At 38.7% G+C, this 18,454-nt stretch overlaps 1 protein-coding gene across 4 annotated transcripts in view; it reads left to right on the forward strand.

Moving 5' to 3' along the window:
* Positions 1–18,454, forward strand: part of LOC115791805 (replication protein A 70 kDa DNA-binding subunit-like) — a 50,124-nt gene that overhangs the window by 19,936 nt on the left and 11,734 nt on the right. For all 4 annotated transcript variants that reach the window (XM_030746062.1, XM_030746064.1, XM_030746063.1 and 1 more), the window contains 4 exons: positions 2,767–2,959; positions 9,248–9,384; positions 9,971–10,119; positions 11,950–12,079. In XM_030746062.1, the coding sequence (XP_030601922.1) occupies positions 2,767–2,959; positions 9,248–9,384; positions 9,971–10,119; positions 11,950–12,079 (609 nt within the window). The remainder of the gene's footprint in view (positions 1–2,766; positions 2,960–9,247; positions 9,385–9,970; positions 10,120–11,949; positions 12,080–18,454) is intronic.

An 18,454-nucleotide genomic window follows, 5' to 3' on the forward strand; every position in this document is an offset into this window, starting at 1 on the left:
TATGGTAATTTAGTTATGAAAGCAGCTTTCGTCACACTGATTTTTCATTGCACTACGAGCAATCTCTCTCTTCACTTCAAGTTTAGAGTGTGAGAATGATTAAAATGACCAGTAACTCTCAGTGTGAAAATGAGCATGTATGATTGAATACTAGAAAGTCAAGCAGTGATACTTATGTGTGTCTCTGCCAAACCAAATGGTCTTAAAGAATCTTGGAAGTATCATTTGGTAATAGGATCATCTTTTGACCAGAGGGCCCTGGTTCAAAACTCCGTGTCAGCAAAGATCCGTATTAGAAAGAAATGCCACAACTACAAGCTCCAGCTGCACTAACATACCTGATAGACACCGACCACTGAACTTGCTGTAGGGCTGCAAATCAAACAAGATTTGATATCAAATTTAGGTATGATTTTAAACATTTATAGAGAATATTAAAGAATAATTATTTATTTATTAAATCATTACACCTTGCTTTCAAGTGGTTGCATTCATAAAAACCCCATTCATCAACAGGGTCACTGATGCATAATAGAGCGATAACTGAAGCAATCTTTCAAAAGTGGATACAAGTGCAGAAACTTTCATTTTGCCTTTCTGCAGCCATTAAACTGAAAAATCCCATTAACTAATTTCAACTTTAATTTTTTTTTACTTTTCCTGTTTGGTTATCATTTCCATCTTAAGAAACAGCTGTTTTACTACAGAACCATCGGATACATTTCGGAGGCTTAATTTAAATGCTTATCACTATAAGTCAAATATTAAAAACTTCTTTGGGGCATTTTTGTCACAAAAAATTGTGACTGCAATGACATGTTGACAGTGATGCTCAAGTGGTACGATGATAATTGCAGCTGCACTGTGCTGTGAAGGTCAAGAGATCGCCCTTTTACCCCTTTGATACCATTACTACTAGGTTCAGACATTTAACATTCATCTGGTGCCAATTTATTCCTGTGAGATTCAGTGAATTTTATGTATTCAGTGCATGAAGGCTGCTTTACCTTTAGTTCAGCTCTCATGCTCACACAGACCCTGTCATCAATTTGGCTAACATAGAGAGATTGATAATCATTTATTCCCACACCAGCAGCCACTTTAGAATCACCGGTTAACCCGACAAGCAGTTTTTTTGGACAGATTCAAGCCTAGAACCTTCTTGCTGTGAGGCAGCCAATGCACCACTTTGCTGCCCAGCTATTTGTTATATTAGCTAACTTGTGTAACTAGTCTAACTACACTATAAAGTTATCAAATTAGTTAGTTAATAGTCTACCAGCCACTATAAACAATAAGCTTTTGTGTAGTATGTAATTGTACATTGAGGAGATGTGACTGCGTAGTATTATCTGTATTATTACTCCCCAAAAATATTAAAATTTCTTGCCTTTGTCAACAGCTAACTTGAAATTGGCCACCATCTTGAGTTTTCAAATGGTTTGTGGGCTTTATCAAAAGAGTTATTATTAAAGAGTACACTGTAAGTACCAATTTTAGTGTATTTTGGCACTTGTATCCATCTGTAAATGATTTCTCTGTAATGTTAAGCAATCTGCTCCACAGTAATGACAACTTCAAATAATAAAAAAAAAATCAGCCTTGTAAATATTTGTAAGTAGAAAAAATACATTAAACACATTCTTTCAGTCACAAGAATGCACAATTTTGTGAGTAATATGAACATAAATTTGTTTACAAGAAAACTTCACAGAAGTCTTTAAGTTTTAATCAAGTAAAAAAAAAATCTCTGTGAGTGTGAAAGGTTGTCTGTCTCTCTGTGTTAGCCCTGTGACAGGCTGGCAACCTGTACAGGATGAACCCTGCCTCTTGCCCTGTGACAGCTGGGGTAGCCCCCCCATCCATAAATGGATGGAAAAAAATCTCTGCTGCATATAGCGTCTTTGTTTCTGTAATCACTGAAAACAATTTTTCTAGAGACATTAAGTAAACACTAGTTGGAATTAGTCTCAGGTACAAGCTAAAAGGAAGCATGTTCCTGTATACCTGTCCAATTACAGACAGGTAGAACACACGGAAAAGCGCTTGCACATCTTAGATAAATATAAATCTCTGCTCATCTGCACATCTTAGTCCTGCCCATGAAGCTTAATAACTCAATTAACCCTGGCTATCACTTTGCTAGTCACATTGGCTCAGGTATCAGCCACTGGCAGTGACTCCCAGCACAGGCTCATATCCAATTTGTGTCCTCTGCCCTCCAAAGATAAAGGAACGAATCCATCGTCTCTTCGTGATCTGGGTATTGACAGAACAGTGAGTGGGTGTGACTGGCTCTGAGCAGCCAGAATGCTTATCACATTGGTTTCATGCTCCCATCTCTGTGTGGGGTAAATCAGAGAGGGAAGAACGAAGGAAAAGGAAGAGAGTCACAGAGGCAAACTGGGAGGCGGAAAGAGAAGGGGGATATCGGAGACTTGGGAGCGTAAATGAAGAAGTGAGCCTTGCAGATTGAGTTTAAATTATGCTGTTTAGCAGCTTCGCTCTCAGCTGCTTCTCATTTTCTGGTGAATTAGAGGACTGATGGGGCTGATATGACACCACATTTTAGTTGAACCTGAAGGTTTTTCCATTCTTATTAAGAGATTTTGGTTCAACATAAGGAGTATTTTAATAATAATTTCCTTTGTATTATCAATAAATTGGCAACCCACTCAATCAGTCATAGTTGCATTAAATTCACAGAAAAGTTTGATTAATTCTAATTTTATGATGTCAGCAACTTTGATCTCATGTCCTCTGTAGGTGTACTACATCTCCAAGGCTACACTGAAGGTGGCCAACAAACAGTACAGCACGCTGAAAAACGACTATGAGATGACCCTCCACGCTCATTCATCCATTGTGCCATGTGATGATAATCAGAGCATCCCCACAGTACACTGTGACTTTGTGCCCATCGGAGAGCTGGAAAACCGAGACAAAGATGCTATCATTGGTAAGAGACAAAATTCATCAGAGACTTTATTTGTACATTTCTCCAGTTTAACAGATAAAAAAAAACAACTCAACAGTGAGAGCTCAGGTAGAGCTTTAGTGTCAAGGATGGTTAGAAGAAAAGCAAAAGTGGGGGATGTGCCTGCTTACATTTTTTTTTTAGCCTCACAAACCAAACTGCATCTGGCAAGCACAGTTTTTACAATCAGAGCTCAGAAACATTACTAATGAACTCATCCAGATGGGAATGTGTCACACCAATCAGCAAACTGCAGTGAGTGTTCTGATGATGACCTGACTCACAGCCTCTCCAAACTTTGTGGAACAACCGCTTAAACAGAGCGTTAAAGATAGAAACTTTGATGTGGTTCAGCATCTGTGTTGTGCTTTCAGTTGCCTGTGTATATTTTACAAATCAGAAGCAAGAAAACATACCAGTGATTGTTGTGTAGTCAATTCAGGCAAAGAAAAGAACACATTTCTCACTCATGTAAGAACATTTAATCTTTTTACTTAGAACAAAATGTCTTTTACTTTTTTCTGTGACGTTATCTTGTAGACCACATTTGATTGACCAAACTCCATTAGCAAGAAAACCCTTATGGATATTGTTTCATTAGGATTTTGGTGTCTTTTTAAAATCCCAAACCATTTACATAAAGGCATTATGATTTCAGTTCAGATTACTGATATTTTTTGCCCATGAAGAGTCATACTACATGCGCAAAATTTAAACAAGTCTGGCCTACCCATGAATTTTGTTTATACCCTAGTTTGAAAGAGAAATTGTTGAATGTCACAAATGATTTTAAATTACATGTAAAATTAGAATGAATAGGTTTTTAGAGCTTTTACAAATGGACTGTTGTTGACATGATAGGACATGGTTTTCTGCTTCCAGTTTTTAGACCCAAGCAATTAAAGGCCGGGGGTGTAGATGTTACAGAAAACTCATCAATTTGACAAGCACATTCCTGTCAGTTGTGAACCAGGTGTCATTGGAGAATTTGTTATGACAGGATCAGAATCAAGGTTAATTCTAGCATACTGTAAAGAGGAGACAAAGAAAGAGGATTATGTTTATTCTGCTGTTTTTATGAGGGTTAGTTGTGGTTCCTGCCCATTGTGCCTGACAGGTAAGGTTTATCTTTGTGACACATAAATTGGGGTTGATCTAAATGTAGATTAAGGTTGAAATAGTGATTCAACAGTTTTATTAGCGAGATGATGCACAGGTATCAGTGATTTTTTATAGTAATGGGGTAATGGTGATGTATTTCTAAAAAATGGTCTTAGTCTGTATGCACATTACATCCTACAGTTCTAGAGATATGTAACTCTACCCATAAGCAGGGATCAAGCCAGAAAAAATTCACAGCCCGGCAATATCAGAGGATCGGCCGACCGCTTGGTAGTGCTAAAAGCCGCACCCACTTGCTAATTGTGGTAATAGCAAATAGTTCCGATAGCAAACAGGTGAAATTCTCAGCCCAGCGTGACAATACCTCAGCCTGGTGCAGCACTGGGCCGTCAGCTGCTGGCTAGAATGCTTTTATAAATGTAGCTGATGTAAAATTCGGTCAATCTGTAGTTCAAGGTTGTCTCCTTAAGCAGCGCTGCACTACTTTTCCAGCCCTGGGAGAGTCGTTCTGACCATTTTCCTTTTTCTGTTTGTGACCCACACTGGATCATTCTCCATCCCGTCAAAACATTACTTTTACACAAATATGCTGTGTTCCAGTCTATATTTTCTCTTAAATGCAGAGGGACATTGCAGTAGAGCTCATTTTTTTAAGTCTTATCCTGGCAATAGAATTCATGGAGCACAAGAAAAAAATTGTAGTCGTGCTCATGAACTGAATTGACTTTGTGGAGTCTTCCGCTCAAGACTGTTGTTTAGTCTCTGAGTTGTAGCCAGAGACTGAGCTCTCATCAGCAGTGATGGTCCTCAATATGAAAATGACACAGAAGTTGATGTTTGCTCTCTGCACAAGTTTAAGGTGAACTTACAGATGGGCATGTGCAATTCATCAGGTTGGGACTTCCAGTGAACAATCCAAATAAAATAGCAACCAGACTGGAAGCAGTTCGAAAATGCACATGATGCAACACTCACAGGAATCGGTTGTTTTTGTTGTTTGTTGAGTTTTTTCCTTTTTTCCCAATACCTACTTTAAGATTAAGATTAAGATTAAGATAGTGTTTATTTGTCACATGCACAGTTTTGTTTGTTTTTGGTACAAACTAAAAATAAACTTGTTTTAAAAACAAGATTAAATCCTATTTGGATGAAACCTATTCTGACCCGGCATACTGACCTCTGCATGCTGAGAAGTTCAAGTCTGTTGGATTTCGCGTCACAACCATCATAGTAGGTATGTAAGATTTTACTTTGCATTGCACAGTAATCCAGTGCTGTGTACTGATTGATAGCACAGAAGCAGGCATATTAAATCTTTTAAGTGCTGGATGCTCTATTTTGGAAGAGAATTTAATGGTCAGAAAGAAATGTAAATAACTGAGACTGTAACCTTTCAAGTAGTATGAACAGTAATAATGCATGATTACATTATTGTAAACTACAAGCCCAGCACCACTCTAAATAGTTGAGAGACGCACTGAGCAGTTAATCTGTAGGAGTGTGTTTGCATTGGTCACAGAGGGGCAGTGTTACATGTCCTGTGTGTCATCTGTTGACTCGCCGTTCGCTCTCTCCCTCGACTGCCTCTCACTCTACTCCTTTGTTAAATAGGGGATTATAACATGGTAATGAGAACTGTCAGCCTGTTCCTGTGGTGATAATGGAGTTCAGAGGTGGATGACGTCTCAATAATAATGGAATTAAGGAGGGCTGAGAGAGCACTGACAGAAATACCGGGGGGATGGGTGAGGAGGGGAGAGTTTAGAAAAAGGTTAGCAGAGAAAGCAGACGGGATAGAACGAGTAATCTGAAAAATCAGTATTATTTAGTCTAGTCATTTTGTTTAATGCATGGACACAAACGTCTAAATCCTGTGGAGACCAGTAGTAGTGCCAGTTACCTGCAGAAAAGCTTTTCACTGGGCTAATAATTGCAAGTAAGAAGGAGACCTTAATATTCAAAACATGAATGTAAATCACAAAATGCACACATTCAAATATTTGAAAAAAATCAGGTTTGTAAATATTTTATAAGTAGTAAAAATACATTAGGCATATTCATCTACTCACAAGAATTTTATTGAGTAATATAAACATTTTAATTAAGTTTTTAATCAAGTAAAAATAAAGCAATGCATATAGCTTCTTTCTCATTTTCCCTATTTTCACAATACAATGTGTGGATGTGTGTATATTTACACTACTCAAAAAAACAATGTAATTGTTAGTCTTAAAGACATTTTTACAGATTTCTAAAATATTTGTGATTTCAAGCCAAGCCAATTTTATTTATAAAGCACTTTAAAAACAGCAAGCACTGACCAAAGTGCTGAACAAAGAAAACAAGACAACAGTACACAAGGGAAGTGCAGATAAAAAAAAATAACACGTAGGATAAAAGCAACAATTACAAACATAGTTTACATGAATCAAATAATAAAACAGTATAAAATAACTAGGTAAAAAAAATAAATACACAACAACTAAAATCAGCATCTCAAACCTGGTCAAAAGCCAGGTGAAATAAGTGGGTCTTAAGAGAAGTTTTAAAAGTTGTCAGTGAAAAGGCCTGTCTAATATGCTTAGTCCTCGGCCCATCCAAAAGCAGCTTATCAGCTGATCTGAGTGAGCAGGAAGGGGAGTGTAGTTGCAGTAACTCAGAGAGGTACGATGGGGAAAGGCCATTTAAAGACTTAAAAACAAATAAAATCATTTTAAAATGAACTCTAAAATAAACAGGCAACCAGTGCAATGTAGATAAAACAGGGGTAATATGCTCCCTCTTACATATTCCAGTCAAAGGCATGGATTACATGTTTAAAATGATTTTTTCAGCAAGATGGTTTTAATGTTGGCGAGCTGTCTCAGGTGAAAGAAACTAGATTTCACCACAGCAGTAATCTGACCCTCCAACCTAAGACTCTCATCCATCTTAACAACCAGATTTGTAACCATGGGTTTTGCATACTGGGATAAAGGACCCAGATCCACAGAAGTTGGCCCCCCCAGTGACGCCCAAACCAAAACCGATCGCCTCCATCTTATTTTCATTAAAATGCAGGAAGTTCAAAGCCATCCAAGCTTTGATTTTATCGAGACACTTTGTCAAGGTCTGTATGGGGTTTGCATCACTATGTTTTAGGGGCATGTAAATCTGGGTATCGTCGGCGTAATAGTGGAAAGCAATTTTATGCTTTCTGAGAATAGAACCAAGGGGCAACAAATATAGAGAAAACAGCAATGGTCCAAGAATTGAACCCTGGGGCACCCCACGCGACAAAGGAGCACAGGATGATTTAAAATCCTTTAAGCAAACAGTAAAAGTTCTCTAGGTCAAATAGGATCTAAACCACTCTAGCGCTGTGCCCTGAATACCTACACACCGCTCTAGACGAGATATTAAAATATTGTGGTCCACCATATCAAAAGCAGCTGTCAGATCTAAAAGAAGTAAAATCACATAGTCACCCGCATCTGTGGCCAGGAAAATGTCATTAAAAACCCTTAGCAAGGCAGACTCAGTGCTATGAAGAGGCTTGAAGCCAGACTGAAAGACCTCAAGGATATCATTTTCTCCTAAAAAGGCTTTCACTTGGCTATACACGACCTTCTCCAGAATTTTAGAAAGAAATGAAAGCCTCGAAATAGGCCTAAAACTAGACAGCACAGTGGAATCCAGTCCAGGTTTTTTAATCAATGGTAACACTGTCGCATGCTTAAAAGAATCAGGAGATTCTTATGATGGGTGAGCTAATAAATTTGTTAAGCACTGTATACAATGTTGAATAACTTTATTTATTCAAATTTATTCAATTTCAGCTGTACTCATAATGCAGAAAAAAAGTCGTTTGGAATAATTAAGCAATGGTGACATCACATAACAGCTCCCACTTGATTGTTTATAATACTTTCAGAACTGTTTGCAGCACATGTAGCAGAGTATGCACACCTCAGCAGATGCTAGTACCACACGCTAGTTTCTTCACAGTAAAATGGTAGCACGTGATGAAAATGCACTGACCACAGTACATTTTCATCATGGACCTCAAACTTGAACAGATTAAAAAAAAACTTTTGTATCAAACTGACCCAACCTTTAAGTCAAGGATGTTGTTGATGAGAGCTGGGTCTCCTGTTTTGACCCAGAGGCCAAACAGCAGTTTTTAATAGCCACAGAAAGAAGATGTTACATAAGATCAGGTGTAATAGCAAGAGAATGTTTGTGCATTACCAGTTTGTCCTCCATGGTCAGACTGTCAATGCAGAATTCTGTAATTTTCTGAAGTATTCGAGGAAGAAAACGACCTGAATTGTGGTGAATGTCATCATGCGGTTGTTTACAGCACATTGAAAAAGGCGAGAGTTTTTAACCTTAACAACATAACAACTCTCAAGAAGCGATTCAGTGATAGCAGGCACCCTGGAATTTGTGATGAGCTGCTTATGAAGACGACCTAGATGGAGAAATTCAGTCATGTTTTTTTAATGCTTTTTATTGGTGGAGTAAGGGTCCTTTTTGATCACACGTTGTTTATAAAGAGCATTGGACAGTGTATTAATATCACAATTATTCGCTTGGATTGGATTTAAATCTGTATTTGATTCCTTTGTTTGTTTGTTTTTTATCAACTTTGTTTCTTTGCCATTTGTTTTACAACAAGCTCTTTATAAATGAATTTCACTTGTACTAATTTCCTTTTTAATTTTAGTCATTATGGTCCCTGCTCTTCACCTTCTTAGAGCTCAGCAAAGACTGCTCCTCAGTGCAGTAATCCTGAATGAAGTGTTCAGGCCTTGAACATGACGGGAAACTTAAAAGAGGGATGAGTGTGTTTGTTGTGATTTGGAAAGTGGTGCTGGGTGTTAACCAGCCTGGTATGACATTTATGTCACTCTGCTGTAGCTTGGCAGTATCAGAGGGGAGTCAGCTCTGTGCTCTGTTGGGTCTTTACTGCTTATGATGTGATAACACTTCACATTATGTAGAGTATATCCAGGGGGCATTTTTAAACTCTACACTGTGTAGAGACATCTCAGGAGGTGCTCTTCACATAGCGCCCTTTTTCATACCAGATTGTAAGGATCTTGTCTTCCTGTTATCAAGAGCTGTCTATAGATGGAAATGTAAAATGATTTTCTCTACCTGTAGATGTGATTGGAATATGTAAGAGTGCTGAGGATGTATCCCGAATCACCACGAAGAACAGCAGAGAAGTCTCCAAGAGGGCTCTCAGTCTAATTGACACAACGGGCAAAGACGTGACAGTCACACTGTGGGGAGAGGAGGTAATAACTATAATCTCTCTCTCTCACTCTCTGTCTTTCTGTGTCCATGGATTGATTTCCAATTTGACATCAAGTAGTGTGGAGCACTCTCTAATTGAATGTGTTTATGACAGTGTCCATGTATATATCTGCGTATACATCCGTGCACGTGTACTCACATCTCTCTGGGGGTGCGCTTGTGTACAAAAACACTTTGATTAGGTTTTCTGGGCTACAAAATTCCGATCGGTCAAATCATTCCTGTGACCTTCAGGGCTGTTTTGGATGAGAGTCTCCTATTTGAGACAGAGGGCTAAATAACTCTCGAATGTGCATGAAATAGCACTATTCTTCTCTAAGCTCATTCGATCTGCAAGAGTTAATCCCCTACTCTTTGCAGAAATCCAAAAATGACTTTCAAATTAACTTGTAGGTTGTTCAATTATGAAAGCACACCATACCAAATATTACTTTCTGGGGTCTTTGAACTGCAGCCACAGACCAAACATGTAAGAGACAATAATACTACTGCTTTTGCTGTCTCGCATTCTGTCTCCTGAATTATCTTTGACACTCTTTTTCTTTTTCTTTTTTTTTCTTTCTCCAGGCAGAAAAATTTGATGGCTCTACGCAGCCAGTGGTTGCCATCAAAGGCGCTCGCTTGTCAGATTTTGGGGGAAGATCTCTCTCTGCTTTGTTCAGTTCAACAGTCATGGTCAATCCAGACATACCAGAGGCCTTTAGACTAAGAGCCTGGTGAGTCACTGATGTGCAACCATACAAAAATGATACACGTGCATTGATAATCACATCAATGAGTTCTTTGCAAAAAGTCCGAACCACAATGCTCACACAAATGAAATAAACCACAATAAATTCTAAACACCAGGCTTCTCACACATAAATATAAATGCAAAGCCCTGATGATTACTTGGCTGGAGACTGGTGGCATGTGCCCCCCCTCAGTCCCAGCAGGACTCGAGACAGGATGTAGACAGAAGGGAGGAAGGAGGGAGCACCAGAAAAGCAAAACACAAGTATTTGTGTATTCCAGCTCCTAACTGCTTTTGTAGTTGCTCACAAAGATGGGAGCATGGCGAGCAGCATCAAACTAGATTCTTATTAGCAGTTCCTGTGGAGGGATTTTGAATTATGACTCATTCACTCATTAAGGCTGTTCCCAAGTCTGGCTACTGTTGAAACATAAATGCTTTTTTCTTCTTTTTTTTTTCCCCTATGTGTGTGTGCAAGTGTACATAACAATGCTTCAGTGTGCATATGATTGCCTGTGTGCTACACTTGAAAGCTATTCTTAGGCAGAAAATTACGTCAAACAGCACTCATAGCTTCAAAGTGTAAATACAGTAAATTCAGGTGAGCTCCCGAGGGCATGGTTCTGTTCACACTTTCAAATTTTTAATGTCGGCACCATGAATTCTGCTAATTGCTCCATGATTGATAATTTTGGCCGTTTTTGTGGGTACATTGTATTAGTTATATGTGCTGGAGAAAGAGAAGGGGCAGGCTGCACTGCTCTAGCTTTAATCTCTGTCTTATTGGTGTCTAGTCTTGATATTCAGTTAGCTAAATAACTAAAAAAAAAACCATCACCCTCCTTTCTTTCATCACTCCTTCCATTCTCGTCTAATCCGTAGCTTTTCTTCCCGATCTCAGCTTCTGTTTGGTCTTCATTCCAGTTTACATGCTGGCAGCAGTGACTGAATGACAATGAAGTTATTCAAGTAGCAGAGAGTATTCCACTTCTTTTTTATATTTAGGTCTTCACTTTAGAAAGACAAAGGGTGTCTGTCTGACTCTACTTCCTGTGGCGTTGTGGTGCTATGTGGGATTGTTTGGACCAGACTTCTTTGCATAATTCAAGGAAGCTGATGAATTTGGATGATGAGTTGATTAGATTGCTCTGCTCTGTTAGACTGCTGAGCAGAAGTCACACTGATGCATTTTAGATGCATTTTACATTTCAGATGATATATTAGAAGGTAGATAAATGAATAAAAGGAGTGCATAAACAATATTAGACAGGTTTTATATAGTTTTCTCTTTTACTTGGTGAATGAACTCTATATGTGGACAGTAATGTATGCAAAGGAAAAGGCTAAATGATCTGTTAATGCATTTGGCAGCCATATGTCAAATCAGATATATCGCAGGATGTAGTGGTTACAAGAGAGATTCAGACATGTCTGAAGATGGTTTCTTAGATATTAACTGATTCAGTGCAGTTAGTAATTCAGTGTAGTTACTCCTTCATGGGAAAAATCAGCCTGTTAATGTAAAACTAACATTTAAAAAATACACACACATTTGCTTTCACACCCTCTTTTTCACAAATGGATACAGTGATGAACATATTCATGGTACATCTAGTCTGGTTCAATCATTTCTGTATCCAGGGATCATTACTTGTGTTCTCAAGTATACTCTGTTTTCTTTTAACTTAACAAACCCTCATTTCTTTTCCCTGAGCTCTGTGTATGACAATTTAATATGAATATACCATGTGTTTTAGTTTATAAGCATGTATGGACATATGATTATTTGTACATCTACACATCATCTCTATAGGTATGACCAGGAAGGCTATGCACTCGCCAGCCAGTCGCTGACAGAGTCCAGGTCAGCAGGCACAGGATTTAAGGTGAACTGGAAAACACTGAACGACATTAAGAACGAAGATATGGGTCATGGAGAGAAGGTGCAGTTCACACACGCAAACACACTTACATACACATCAGTATTACATGCACTGAGATAAATATGAAAATAATGAATAAATGAAAATAAATATCATTAAAGGGTTACTTTACCCAAATCATAGTGAATTTCATAGATGAAAAAATTACCAACAGGGTGGGTGAGACTAAATTAAGTTCCATGGTAAATACCATTAAAATGTTCTTTGCAATGAAGATTAGTTGACTCTGTTTTATTGACTTTGATTGTTGGTTAATTTGATGTATAGAAAGGGGCTGAATGTAAGAACTGGTTTATGAACCACAAGCAGCTATGGTGTGGCCTCGGTTTTAATTTCTGTGTTATAGATTGTTGTGTTTTTTTTTACGTTTTGTTTGCATTGAATGCACAGTGGGGTAGCTACAGTAAATCAGATGGAAATTAAACCACAAGGTGTTTAACAGCAAAGGGGTAGATCTTGTTATTTGCGTTGCAGTTTTAGTTTGATTTCTGAGCCAGTTCTTTATGGAAGTCTTGGTAAGAAGCAGATTGATATGTGAGTCAGAAAACCCTTCTCTCACTCGGGCAGCTGGCTACTGTTTGAAGAGGAATGAAAGAGACCCTGTGCAGATGATGTAACATCAGCATAGCTACAGTACAGAAAAGTTTGATAATCTTTTCAGTGGTGTAAGACAAGCACTGTAAACATTGAGTTTTGGCATCAGTCCCAGAGAATCAAGGAGTTAAAGCTTTAATGTTTTACACCAAAGTTTCCAGTCACACAGGGACAAATCCATCATGCTGACGGACTTCGACAGCAAGACTGTAATGTTTTTATTTTTTTAAACTTTCACTTGGTTGCTGTGGTTACCTTCTCAGTGTGTATCTGGCTTTCTTGAACTAATATATATATATATATATATATATATATATATATATATATATATATATATATATATATATATATATATATATATATAAAGTACATGGTAATTTCATTCAAAAGAGTAACTTTATATTCATTACACATAAAGTGAAATGAATAGTGATATGTTAATTTTGATGATTATAGCTTATAGCTCATGAAACTAAAAAATTTCAGTATCATTACAATATTTTGTTGGAGTTTGAGCAAATATATTCAGTGTATCTTTTGGTCTAGTGCAATACATTCATCTGCAGTCATGGAGTTTTCCAGTTTTCCAGATGACAATCATCAGGCCTCCACAAGGAGTGTAAGCCACAGAAGGTCATTGCTGAAAAGGCTGGCTGTCCACAGAATGGTGTACCAAAGGATATTAATGGAAAATTAACTAGAAGGGAGACTTGCGGTAGGAAGAGGTGCACAAGCAGCAGGGATGATAGCCTTGAGAGGATTGTCAAAAAAAATCGATTGATGAACTTGGGAGAGCTTCACAAGGAGTGGACTGAGGCTGGTGTCAATGCATCAAGAGCCACCACACTACAGACGTCTTCAGGAACAGGGCTACAGATATCACATTCCCAATCAATAATATTAAGCCACTCCTGAACCAGAGATCTCATCAGATCCATCTTACCTGGGCTAAGGAGAAAACTGGACTGTTGCTCGGTGGTCGACAATCCTCTCTTTAGATGAAAGCAAATTTGGCATTTCATTTATAAATCAAGGTCGAAGAGTCTGGAGGAAGAGTGGACAGGCACAGAATCCAAGTTTCCACAGTCTGTGATGATTTCGGTGCCATGTCATCTGCTGGTTTTGGTGGTGGTTGGTCAGCTGTCCAAATCAAGTCCAAAGTGAATGCAACCGTCTACCAGGATAGTTTACTTCATACTTCGTTCAAGCTTTATGGAGATCCCAATTTTATTTTCCAGCAGGACTTAGCACCTGCCTGCATTGTGAAAACTGCTGCCAAATGATTTGCTGACATGTTATTACTGTGCTTGATTGGCCAGCCAACTCACCTGATCTGGACCACAAAGAGAATCTATGGAGGAAGATGAGAAACACCCAAAAATACAGACAAGCTAAAGGCTGTTATCAAGGAAATCTGGGCTTCACTAACACCACTGCAGTGCTACAAGCTCCACACCATGCTGCACTGATGCAGTAACTCATGCTAAAAGACCCCTGACCAAGTGTTGAGTGTGTAAATGAACATACGTTTCAGAAATTTGACTTTTCTCTAATATTTGAAAAATACTCTAATAATCTGAGATACTGGATTTCTGATTTTAAGAGCTATAAGCAATAATAAAACCAAAAGGCTTGAATTATTTCACTTAACATTTGATGTATATAGAATATATATGAAAGAGGAACATCAGCACTTTGTACAATTCAGGAAATCGCAACATGTAAATAATTGACGAGTTAGAAAAGAAAAAGGAAATGACATCGATTTTACAAACAAAAAAATGTTCCCTTTTTTTCCTGTCTGTAAGAAAATAACCAGAACGTCTTTGAAATTCATGCCAGAATTCATACACAGCATGGCTGAATCTGAATATGTTCATGCCGATAAAGCCATTACTGACCTGAACTCACAAAAGGCATGCTGAAAGCAACGCCTATTGCTAAACATCACAGGGTCATAATGTGATTGAAGGCCTCTTATTAAAAACTATCAAAGAAGATTTTCTGTAAACAGACATGGATTTAGTCATTTTTAAACCTGACTGCTGCTCAGCCTCATTTGAATCTAAGCATTTAGACAAACACAAATCCACAGTCAGTCTTCCATTCATTGTAAACAGAGCAGCTCTAGGCTGTGCCTTGCTATGACTTTATGGATTAGAGTCATGCTTCTCTTGTTTTAGCTGTGGGAGGGAGATAGCGATGCGCACATATTAGCAGTAAAGTCAAACTCCATTGGAGAGGCATGTGAGAACTCTCAAATTGATTCATGTGCCATTTTGAGAGGTGTCATTGCACAGAATTATCATGCTTTTGACCAATAGGAGAGTGCATCTAAATGTGATGTGCCATTCCTAACTTTCTAATTAATGAGATTTAGTTCAAACTAGTCTGCCTCATTCCTTGCTTTTAATTGCAAGCCACTTAGGGGTAGCTTCAAGATCAATGTCGCTTCTAATAAAAATTTCTAATTATGTTTTGGAGGTGTAGGAAGCCTATAGGGCATAACATTACCAGAAGGGAAGTGGCGCAGATAGAAAATGTGGGAAACTGAGAGATGAGTGGAAAAGTCAGGCAAGCTGCATGTCACTTATAAAGCTGAACTGAAGGATGGGAGGTAGCAAGGCCACAGAAGAAGGTGTAAAGAAGAGCATGCTGACTTAGAGAGAGGAGTGTCAAGGGGTCTTAAGAAAAGGTAATGTAGGGAAGAGGGCTGAAAGGTGAGAAATCCTCCTCTTCTTCTTATTTTTTTGCCTTCGCTTATTCTCTGTCCTGTCCTCGTTTCTCTCCTCTTAGCTGTCTGCCCTGCATACCACCTACTGTTTCTGTAATTGAAAGGCTTTAAGAAGCTTGTCTATCGCATACTCTGAGGCTGCAGCTTTGGTTATAATAATGGAATTCACATCATTAGCTTATAGTTTGAAGGAATCTAATTTGACATTCTACCTGTTTGCCTCCATGTATGTGTGTGACTGACCCTGTTTGCGTGTTTGTGTGTTTGCGTGTGCGCGGATGCAAGTGTACAAGCTATTTCTAATTAATGTAGCAATGTGTGTATTGGGGTTTGGGGACAAGCATTAAAGTTGGCATGTGCAGCCACGTCAATTATGTGAAGTAGATTTTCACTTGGTTGCCCTTCCACATACAAATTTTAATTGCATTTAGGTGCCAGAAGGTGACACAGGGATTTGGTGTGATAAGAATGAAAACTATTTTCAGAGCGGTGTGTATGCGTGCATGTGTATGTTTCTGAATCTTTAGGTAAGTGTGCACGCATATTTTTGCATTGTGTTGTGTGTCTGTGACTGTTTTTATGTGCAGCATTAGTCATGCTGCTCTTCCAGCCTCTCCTCAGTGTGCTTAAGGTTAAGACTTTGCCCCAGGGCTTTTGTGTACACACTGGAATACTGAGGGAGAGAATAAAACACGAAGGGAGAACCGGAAAGATGATGACAAATGCAGTGGGATTTATTTAGAGTGGTCAAGTTCTGTGGGAATCACGGTGGTTCAGATCCCGCTGACCTCTATCCTCTCATTGTCTGTAGCATCTGCCAACATTAGGAGTCCTCAACAACCCCGTGCCCCCAAAAAGCATCCTGTTTTCTTTTCTCTTGCTACGTCCACCCTTCCACCACCTTCCCCACTCACTGCCTTCCCACCTCTCCAGCCTTCCAGCGCTCCAATCTGCCCAAGTCTGCAAAATGTGATGAGGCAGGCACGCGGGCGGAAAGATGGGAGTGGAGTGTTGAGGGGGAGAGCGCTGTTGCTAACGGGAGGAATTCTCCTAATTAAAAAAACCTTCTTACTAAGTGTTTCAGAAGGGTTCTTGCTGTGTGGCATGGGTACTGGGTAGATGGATGGGTGGACAGATTATGAGGTTGTGAGTCAGTGTTAGCTAGAGGGGGAAAAAGTGTCAAAGAGCTCTAAGTCTGACTGGCAGTATCTGTAGAGGTCGTAGGGACAGAGGACATCATCAGCCCTCTCATGAGGGATGCTGTGAACACAATGGCCTTTTCACATTCTGTGCTCTTACTAAACACTTTACAGCGAGTGTGGGCTGTATAACGAAGGAACAGCATTGCTCTGTGTGTGTGTGTGCGTGTTTGTGTGTGTGTGTGCGTGTTTGTGTGTGTGTGCGTGTTTGTGTGTGTGTGTGTGTGTGTGTGTGTGTGTGTGTGTGTGTGTGTGTGTGTGTGTGTGTGTGTGTGTGTGTGTGTGTGTGTGTGTGTATTTGGCCGTCATCCTAGAAAGAGTCTTTGATAGACTCATTTAGGCCAACATTAGTAATGAGTCTGGCCCAGCTCTAGCTTGTAGTTGTTGTTTAGAATACATTTTAAAGCATTTCATTTAAAATTCTGGCTGCAATACCAACATCTTGTTTAAGGCCTGTTCTCTTGATAGAAGAAATACCCTCTGGTGAATCTAGGAAAAAGGATTTTTCTGTGGTTTCTCCAAGCATGTGCAGGTATATCACATTCATCGCCTCGTGCTTAAACGTCTGTATGTTTGCATCCAGGCGCGTCCACGTGCGTGACTCTTCCCAGTGAGACACAGTTCATCTGCTGTGTGCATTCTTTATATTTATATTTATGGAAATAAAATGCTGAGCGTCTCCACAGGATGAGAGAATACCCCTTTCCCCCTAGAATTAGGATTTCTTTCCTTTTTAGCTGTTGATTTTACCAGTGTGAGTTCTGCCGCCTAAGGTGCTAATATCTGTTTAAATTACAGCAATATCGCTGCATTTTAATTTGATGCTGTTTGACTGTGTACACTTTAATTTATATTCATAACAGAAAGAAGTTTAGCTCATTGTATGTGTATTGCAAATGTGCAAGTTTGGGTCTTTGCATATAACCTTGCATCACAGTAATGTGTATATGTCTGCGTGCTTGTGCATGTGCATACATTAGCACAATTTCAAACTAGAGAGGAAGAGAGAGAGATCCGTCTCATCTTGGATTTATTATGCAAAGAATTCTCAAACTCCCTCTGCTCTCTTTTTAAACTGTTCCAAGATTGTTTGGAAGTCAAATAGAGATGTGTAAACAGCATGCATCTACCAGCTGGGCCAACTTGTTGGCAACCGTTTTACAGTTGATGCCAAATTTGATCTGAGTTTATTTTTATTTTATTTAATATTTCTCTTTCACCCTCTTAAAAGTGTCCACATTAAAAGCTCCACTTTTGTTCCTCTCAGTCTCACATTTCTTTTGGATTTTTTTTTTTGTTTTAATTTCATTACTTTTAAGCCATGATATTAAAAAATAAGAAGGCTTTCAATACAAGAGAATACCAAAAAAATACTCATAATATTCAGATGAAAACAAAACATTCACTCAAAGTTATTCACCTAAAGCACTGATGAGTGTTTCTTTTAAATGTGCTGCTAAGTAGGAAAAATGTTCCAGGCTCTAAGCAGCCTCACTCAATAGAGAAGGTGTTTGTACTGTCTACAGTAAAGGTTGTCTGTTTTTATAAATATAGTAACACAGCTTCTTAAGCTAAGAGGTCCTCAGTTATCAGTTACCCCTGGGCAGAGTGCATATTTAGGTGATTTTGAGGTGAAAAGCAGTAAATAGAGTCCCTGCAGTGCCCCTTCCAGTGCTAATGTTAATGCACTGTTTTTTTTTTTCTTGTTTTTTTTTAATGAATTTAAAAATCAGAAATAATGAAACAGTGATTATGGCATCATTTCTAGAAGCCAACTTCTTTTCAGTTTTCATTTTTTGGAGGATATTTGCTTGCAGATTTTGATCTTTGATTATTTTTTTCCACTCC

This window comes from Archocentrus centrarchus, chromosome 14, assembly GCF_007364275.1.
Source record: "Archocentrus centrarchus isolate MPI-CPG fArcCen1 chromosome 14, fArcCen1, whole genome shotgun sequence".
In the NCBI taxonomy this organism is placed as follows: domain Eukaryota; kingdom Metazoa; phylum Chordata; class Actinopteri; order Cichliformes; family Cichlidae; genus Archocentrus; species Archocentrus centrarchus.